The following is an 8,276-nucleotide window of genomic DNA, read 5'->3' as shown; positions in this document are numbered from 1 at the left end:
TTTTTTTAGTAGAGATGGGGGTTTCACCATGATGGCCAGGCTGGTCTTGAACACCTGACCTTGAGATCCGCTCACCTCGGCCTCCCTAAGTACTAGGATTACAGGCATGAGCCACTGCATCTGGCCTTAATGGCCTCATTTTCTTATGTTTAATTCGAGAAATATTCTTTTCATATACAAGGTACATATTTCCCCTCCTTTAAAAACAAATAGTAAATTGTTTAATATCTTGCTTTATTCAATTAATGATATTTCTTAAATACGGTTCCAAATCAGTATACAAAGCGCTTCCTAATTCTTCTCTTATGGCTACACAGCAATTTACTGAATGGGTGAGCTATGATCTATTTAACCTATTCTTTTATTTTTATTTTTTTAGATGGAGTCTCGCTCTGTGGCCCAGGCTGCAGTGCAGTGCGAGATCTCAGCTCACTGCAACCTCTCCCTTCTGGGTTCAAGCCACCACTCCCAGCTAATTTTTGTATTTTTAGTAGAGATGGGGTTTCACCATGTTGGCCAGGCTAGTCTTGAACTCCTGACCTCAGGTGATCCACCCGCCTCAGCCTCCCAAAGTGCTGGAATTACAGGTGTGAGCCACTGCGCCCAGTTTATTTAATCTATTCTTTATTGGTGGACATTTGGTTTTGTATATGCATTTGTAATTCTGATATGTGTTACAAATTACCCTCCAAAGAAATTGTGCTGGTTTATTCTCCTCCAATGTGTGAGAGTTGGGCAATTACTTAATCTCAGTGTGTGAGAATTTGGGCAATTACCTAATCTCTCTGAGTCTGTTTCCCCATCTGCAAAATAAGCAAAACAGTGTTGACAGTATCTATTTCTTAAAATTTATTGTGGAGATTACTGAGATGACGCCTGTAAAATGTTTGGCTTGTAGGAGTTAGTGCTCTCCAAATAAGGATATGGTTTGGCCGGGCGCGGTGGCTCAAGCCTGTAATCCCAGCACTGTGGGAGGCCGAGGCGGGTGGATCACGAGGTCAAGAGATCGAGACCATCCCGGTCAACATGGTGAAACCCCGTCTCTACTAAAAATACAAAAAAATTAGCTGGGCATGGTGGCGTGTGCCTGTAATCCCAGCAACTCAGGAGGCTGAGGCAGGAGAATTGCCTGAACCCGGGAGGCGGAGGTTGCGGTGAGCCGAGATCGTGCCATTGCACTCCAGCCTGGGTAACAAGAGCGAAACTCCGTCTCAAAAAAAAAGGATATGGTTTTATTTGTATCTGGGAGCTACTGTCCCAGCCAGGTAAATGGATATGATGGGACCTCCTTGCCAGACTAGAGTTCTCAATTAGAATGAGGCGCAGACGTTGCAGGAAATTAGCATCTGAGATCAGAAGAGCCTCAGCCTCCCCCGTTTGTCTTCTACTCCCAGGTCAATCCAAGCTGGCTGATCGCATTGACTCAAAGAAAAGCTCTTGGGACCGAGGATCCTTTCCCCTGCTCATCAAGAATGTTCGGGTAGAAGACTCAGAGACTTACATCTGTGAAGTGGAGGGCAAGAAGGAGGAGGTGGAATTGCAGGTGTTCGGATGTGAGTGGGGCAGGTGGGGCTGAAGATACCTCCCGCCTGGCTCCCTTCCCCACTGCTCCTGCTCCTGCACCAAATCCAGCCTGAGCTGGTGATACCGCAGCAGGCCCAAGAGGACCAGGCTGCCAACCTGGCCTCCAAATCTCTTCGAACCCTCCTTGATCAGGTGGGGGATGGTGGTGGGGCGGAGGAGGGAAGAGGCCTTGGGAAAAGAAAAGGCAAGGGAAGGAAACAAGGGAAGGAAGGAGAGAGACTGGGGAAGAGAGGATGAGAGGAGGGAAGGAAAGAAGACAGAGAGGAGGGGAGAGGGAAGCCCTATCTTGGCTAGGGGGGGCAGTGGGGTGCTGGGAGGAAGGTGATGTCGGGATGGGGGTAATGGAGAGGTGATCTTGGTCTCCCGTCCTCTGCCCTTCTCCTTGGGGATGTGTGTGACACAGCTGGCCTGTTCCCTCCACAGTGACTGCCAACCCTGACACCCACCTGCTTCAGGGACAGAGCCTGACCCTGACCTTGGAGAGCCCCCCTGGTAGTAGCCCCTCAGTGGAGTGCACGAGTCCACGGGGTAAAAGGATACAGGGGATGAAGACCCTTTCCTTGTCTCAGCTGGAGATCCAGGACAGCGGCACCTGGAAATGCACGGTCTCCCAGCACCTGGAGCTGGTATTCGAAATCAACATCGTGGTACTGGGTAAGGGAAGCCCCTCTCCCCGCAGTCTCCTCCCTGCCCCAGGGGCTGACAGGCCCTCCTTCTGCTTCTGGGTCTGGTGCTGGGAGGTCAGAGTGGCAAAGGCTAGGTCCCCTAGAGCTGAGGTCTGTCTTAAGGGACTCACTGGGGCCCTCGTCCCCAGGGGTGGATTGACAGGCACCCCTCAGTGTGGTGGACATGGAGAAAGGAAGGGCCGGGGAAGGTGAGGATGGGAGAGGCCCCAGAGGCTCCTGGAGGCCCCAAAAGTGGAGTGTCAGCGCGCTTACTTTCTTTGTCGCCTCAGCTCCCCACCCCTACCAAGTTGGCAAATCCATTTACTCAGGGGCACTAACACCAGCAAGCCAGCCCTGATGAGGCTCTATGTTGTACCTCTGAACCCCTGAGCCAGGCACTGTGAGGAGACAAATGTCCTACCCCAGATCCTGTCCCCCTGGGTGCTTATGTGACATAAGGTAGTGTAGTGTGCCAATTTAGTGCATGGACCCTGATTGAAATCCTGGTTCTGCCACCACCATGTGACCTTGGGTGAGTTACTGAACCTCTCTGTGCCTTGGTTTCAGCTTCTGTGAAATGAGGATAATGTTAAGTGGCATAGTGGCTACCTTGTTGTATTAAGGTGAGGACTGATAGACACAAGACACTGAAAACGGTGCCCGGCACAGAGTAAGCCCGAGTTAAGTGTTCCCTCTCAGGTTGTGAAGCGTGGTGAATTATGCCCCTAAGGAGTGGAGGCCAAGTGGCCTCTGTGTCCAGGAATCCTAAAGACAGCGAGGATCCCCTATGGCTGAGCTGTTCTGTGATGGCTTCAGGGAGGAAGGAGGTGGTCTGCTGTAGGAAAATACTGGGTGGAAGAGGGGCGAGAAGGCTGGAGAGGCAGGAGGGAACGGAAGTGTCTGAAATGATGAGGTGGGTGTCTGGGCCACCTGGTCCTTCTCCATCGCTCTGCCGCCCCCGCATGCCGGCTGCACCTGTGCGCCCTCATCTTCCTGACTCCTCACCCAGGGTCTCTCCCTTCCCACCCCCAGCTTTCCAGCAGGCCTCCAGCACAGTGTATAAGAAAGAGGGGGAGCAGGTGGAGTTCTCCTTCCCACTCGCCTTTGCAGCTGAAACGCTGACGGGCAGTGGCGAGCTGCGCTGGCAGGCGGAGAGGGCTTCCTCCTCCAAGTCCTGGATCACCTTCAACCTGACGAACAAGGAGGTGTTTGTAAAATTGGTTACCCAGGACCCCAAGCTCAGGATGGGCAAGAAGCTTCCGCTTCACCTCACCCTGCTCCAGGCCTTGCCTCAGTATGCTGGTTCTGGAAACCTCACCCTGGCTCTTAAAGGGAAAACGGGAAAGTTGCATCAGGAAGTGAACCTCGTGGTGATGAGAGGTGAGGGGCCAGGCCAGGGAGGGGAGGGTAAGGGAAGGACGTGGAGGGGCCTGGCCCAGGGCTCCTTTGAGGCAGGCCAGGCCCCAGGAGGGGATGCCTAGGCCCTGGCCACCTGGATGAAGGGAGGGAGGGCCCTCTGGGTTTGGGGCTGGTTTTGAACTGCCACCTCCATGAGCCAGCTTGGGGCTGGCTTCACTGAAGATCCCCAAAGCACTTGGGCTAAGAACCAGGGTTTCAGTTCTGCCTGTGACCAACCCTTTGTGACCCTGGCTAAGCCCCCTCCTACTTCCGGCCTGCTTCCTGACCTGTCTCGTAAGGATAATGAAATCTGTTCTCTGTACGACAGTAATGATGAGAATGTCAAGCCCCAGACTGAGTTTCTGGCTTCCTCATCTCCGTATCATCGTCACAACTCCCACAGATAATAATGGCTAAGCCTTGTCGCTTAGCACGTGCTAGGCCCCATCCAAACACTTTACATGTACGCAAGCCTTTAACTACTGGCGGGCACAGGTTAAGTCACTTGTCCAGAGACACACAGCTGCTAAGCAGTGGAGCTGGGATTCAAATCCAATACCACTGGACCCCAAACGCTGTTTTTCCTCATACGACTGCCTGAAAACCTGCTCTAAAAGGCTAAAAGAAGGCCGCCCATGTAAAGTATCATTTTAATTGTTCTACTGAATCTCCTTAGAGCTTGAAGGTGCTGGGAACTCAGAGACCCAGGCTTGCAATCTCAGCCTCTGCTTCCTCTGCAGCGACTCAGCTCCAGAACAATTTGACCTGTGAGGTGTGGGGACCCACCTCCCCTAAGCTGTTGCTGAGCTTGAAACTGGAGAACCAGGAGGCAAAGGTCTCCAAGCGGGAGAAGGCGGTGTGGGTGCTGAACCCTGAGGTGGGGGCGTGGCAGTGTCTGCTGAGTGACTCAGGACAGGTCCTGCTGGAATCCAAGGTCGAGGGTAAGGACCCAGGTTCCATGGTCTCTGCCTCCTGCCCTGTGGGACCTTCCTGTGGTTGGCAGAGACCATCCCAGAGTTCCAGCCTCCCAATGCCTGAGTTGGGGGTTATGGGTATGGTGTCCTGGTGGCATAGAAGTGATGGGGTGTGGTGGGTGTGGTCCTGGGCTCTAGGCTGCCAACTGCAGTTCTGCAAGTTCCCACTCTCTCAGATCTACAGCTGAGGAATGGGGCCCACCTGACCAAGAGCCCCCTCCCTGGCTCCTGGCTTTTCTCCAAATCCAGACACACACACTCACACACACACACACACACACACACTCTCTCTCTCTCTCTCTCTCACACATTCACATATGCGTTCTCACACACATGCACTCTCACACTCACACACACACACAGAGTCATACACACACATCACACACACATGCACTCACACACGGACACATGCATACACATACTACACACACCCACACACACACTCACATCCATGTACTCACATGCACTCACACACACGTGCATTCTCACACTCACATGCACTCACACACACACTCACACACATATACTCACACTCACACATTTACACACATACTCCTACCCACACACTGTCACGCACACTCACACACTCTCAGACACACATAATCATAGACACATGCACTCACACATTCACACTTACTCACACACACACACACACACACACCAGGGTCTAGGACACTGTTTCTTCATCTCCAGAGTGACCCATGGTCTCTAAAACATAAAACCGCTGCCCCTGCCCTGGCAGCTTTTGAGAGCCTCCAGGCACCCCACCCCTCTCTTCCAACCCCAGGATCAAACCCAAAACCGGTGAGGAGGGGTTGGGGGGCAGCCTCCTGCTCCCCGGAGAAAGGTGGTGCATTGAGCACATTTCTCTTTCTGCAGTTCTGCCCACATGGTCTCCCCCGGTGCAGCCAATGGCCCTGATTGTGCTGGGGGGTGTCGCAGGCCTCCTGGTTTTTACTGGGCTAGGCATCTTCCTCTGTGTCAGGTGCCGGCTTCGAAGGGTGAGTGACCCCACACCCGGTCCCCACAGGGCCCTCAACCCTCAAGCCCCTGAGTCCTGTACCAGGAGATCCTTGCCTGGCTCCCTCTGCCCACCCCTTAAGCTCCCTTGCTGCTGTCCCAGATCCCTCTCTAGGGAGAGACAGGAAGGAGCAGAGAGTTAATTCCAGGACAGATAGCCTGAGCCAGGTAACTGCTTCTCCTCTCCCAGCTTCCCCTACACCCCCACCAAAGGGCACCTCCCTTCTGGAGGCTGGGGACCCTCATGACTCCCTTCCTTGTCCCTGGACAGCGCCAAGCAGAGCGGATGTCTCAGATCAAGAGACTCCTCAGTGAGAAGAAGACCTGCCAGTGCCCCCAGTAAGGGTCTGGGAGGAGGGGTTGGGGGAGGGGAGGGGGGAAGGGGAAGGGGGGAGGGAAGGGGAAAGGGGGGGGGGGGGGGGGAGGGGGGAGGGGGGGAGGGGAGGGTGAGGAACGGGAACAAACGGGGCAGGAGGGGAGGATGGAGAGGAGGAAGGAGTGCAGGAGGGAGAGGTGGGGGTGTGGAGGCGAGCTGATGGTGGCTGAAGGGGTATGGTGGAGAGGATGGAGGGGCAGGAAAAGATGGCCAGGAGCTAGGAAGGAGGCAGGAGTGGGAGGGCAGCTGAAGGAGCAGCAGGCCAGGGCCTTTCTGGACTCGTTCTGCAGCTGTGGTCCAGAGGCTAGCACTGTGTTGGAAAAGAAAAGTCATGGAAGTGTTAGAACACAAAGGGGTTGCATCAGGGACAGACCTCCTCCCCTTCTTTGTTCCTGCAGCCGGTTTCAGAAGACATGTAGCCCCATTTGAGGCATGAGGCCCGGGAGATCCCACTCGCAGCCTCCCCAGGGGTGTGCCCCACGTTTCCCATTGGGCTCATGGCCTGTGGACCAGATGAATGTAGCAGATCCCAGGCCTCTGGCCTCCTGTTCTCCTCCACAATTTCTCATTGTTTCTCCTCGTCTGTTCCCAACCCCTGGGTTAGGCCCCAGCTTTATCGGTTGAGTGTTGCTCTCAATTTTCCAGAGGCTTAATCACACCATTCTTCCCCCATTTTCTTTCCCTTCAAGCCCTAGCTCTTCTCTCATTATTTCTCTCTGACCCTCTCCCCACTGCTCATTTGGGTCCCAGGGGAGTGTCCCGGGCCAGCCCTGCCTGGCATGGAGGGTGAGGCTGGGTGTCTGGAAGCATGGAACTCGGGACTGTTGTTTTACAGGACAGGACCCTGGGACCACAGAGGGCAGGAACTTGCACAGACTCACACAGCCAAGCCAGTCAAGGTCGGATGCAGATCCAAAGGTTTCTGACAGCCAGCACCTCCTGCCCCACGCCACCCGCCTCTCACCCTGTGTGGGCAGGGCCACAGACTCACGTCCTGACCTTGCACAAACAGCCTCTCTGGACATATCCCCATGTACACAGCCACAAGAGATGTTTCACATCCTCTGTCTATTTGAGACTTAAAAAACCCTACAAGGCTGGCAGTAACAGAATGAAAACCATCATCTCGTTTATAGACCAGAACCAGAACTTGGAGAGGCTAGACGATTGATTACCCAAGATCATACAAACGCTGGAGTTGGGACTAACCCAGGCCCCTTGTCCCAAGTTCCACTGCTGCCTCTTGAATGCAGGGATAAATGTTACATGACTCTCAGCAGTGGCTAGTGGTGGGTACTCAGTGAGTGCTTTTGGGTTCACAGGAGCACAGCACCCATGGGAAGGCCCATCTCAGAGAGTTTATGAGCATGGATGAAGCCTCCCTGTCTAAAATCTCTCCTTCATCACCTTCTGGTGGCAGAGTCCTGTTACCAGAGGACAAAGACTTTGGCTCTCCTAATCAGAGTGGAGGCTGGGAGCACAGGCCCTGTGGGAGAGAATGCCCAGTGACCAGCCACTCACCCTGTGCAGAACCTTCTGGAAGTGAGCTTTGCTGGGAGACGGGATGGCTAGCCTGAGAGAGAACCCTCTGAGGGACCACAAAGGTGATTGTGCCAGCCTCTGTGCCTGCCCCACGCCCCTCTTTACCCTCCTCCAAGACCATCAGGACACAGGGAAATCAGGGTTACAAATCTTCTTCCTCTTCTTGATCCATTTCGCTCAGGATCCCCTCTCTTCCTACCCTTCCTCACCACTTCCCTCAGTCCCAACTCCTTTTCCCTCTTTCCTTCTCCTCCTATCTTTAAAGCCTGCCTCTTCCAGGAAGACCACCCTGTTGCTGCTGGGGCTCCCAATTTGCTTACTCTGCATTTGTACCCACTCTCCACCCCTGCTCCCCTGAGCTGAAAGAAAAATACAATAAACTTACTATAAAGAAGATGCTCTTCGTGTGTGTGTGTGTGTGTGTGTGTGTGTGTGTGTGTGTGTGAGAGAGAGAGAGAGAGAGAGAGAGAGAGAGAGGGAGAGAGGGAGAGAGAGGGAGAGGGCCCTTCTCTGGGGATCAGGAATCTTTTGATCTTTGGGGTCAGACCCAGAGGAGAGTTGCCTGCAGTGTGTGTCCCAGGAAGGAGATGAAGTTTCCCTGGAGAGGGAAACATTCTGTGGAGGCTGGCTGCCCACCTCCACACCCCAAAGGGCTCTACGTGGGCCTGTGCGTGTGTGAGGCTGAGAGTCTGTAATTACATGTGTGTGATATGCCGT

At 53.9% G+C, this 8,276-nt stretch overlaps 1 protein-coding gene across 2 annotated transcripts in view; it reads left to right on the top strand.

Moving 5' to 3' along the window:
• CD4 (CD4 molecule) overlaps positions 1–7,953 on the top strand; it is a 31,815-nt gene extending 23,862 nt beyond the window's left edge. The window contains exons 4-10 of one of the 2 annotated variants that reach the window (XM_037734412.1): positions 1,395–1,553; positions 2,008–2,238; positions 3,282–3,629; positions 4,388–4,588; positions 5,501–5,622; positions 5,913–5,980; positions 6,853–7,953. In XM_037734412.1, the coding sequence (XP_037590340.1) occupies positions 1,395–1,553; positions 2,008–2,238; positions 3,282–3,629; positions 4,388–4,588; positions 5,501–5,622; positions 5,913–5,980; positions 6,853–6,943 (1,220 nt within the window). In that variant the 3' untranslated portion in view covers positions 6,944–7,953. Of the gene's footprint in view, positions 1–1,394; positions 1,554–2,007; positions 2,239–3,281; positions 3,630–4,387; positions 4,589–5,500; positions 5,623–5,912; positions 5,981–6,415 lie in introns of both variants that reach the window. The other variant, XM_017517039.2, reaches the window with a different exon arrangement.
• Positions 7,954–8,276: the final 323 nt, after the last annotated feature.

This window comes from Cebus imitator, unplaced genomic scaffold (assembly GCF_001604975.1).
Source record: "Cebus imitator isolate Cc_AM_T3 unplaced genomic scaffold, Cebus_imitator-1.0 Scaffold614, whole genome shotgun sequence".
NCBI classification, from domain to species: Eukaryota; Metazoa; Chordata; class Mammalia; order Primates; family Cebidae; genus Cebus; species Cebus imitator.
This window is presented reverse-complemented; position numbering and strand designations above follow the sequence as displayed.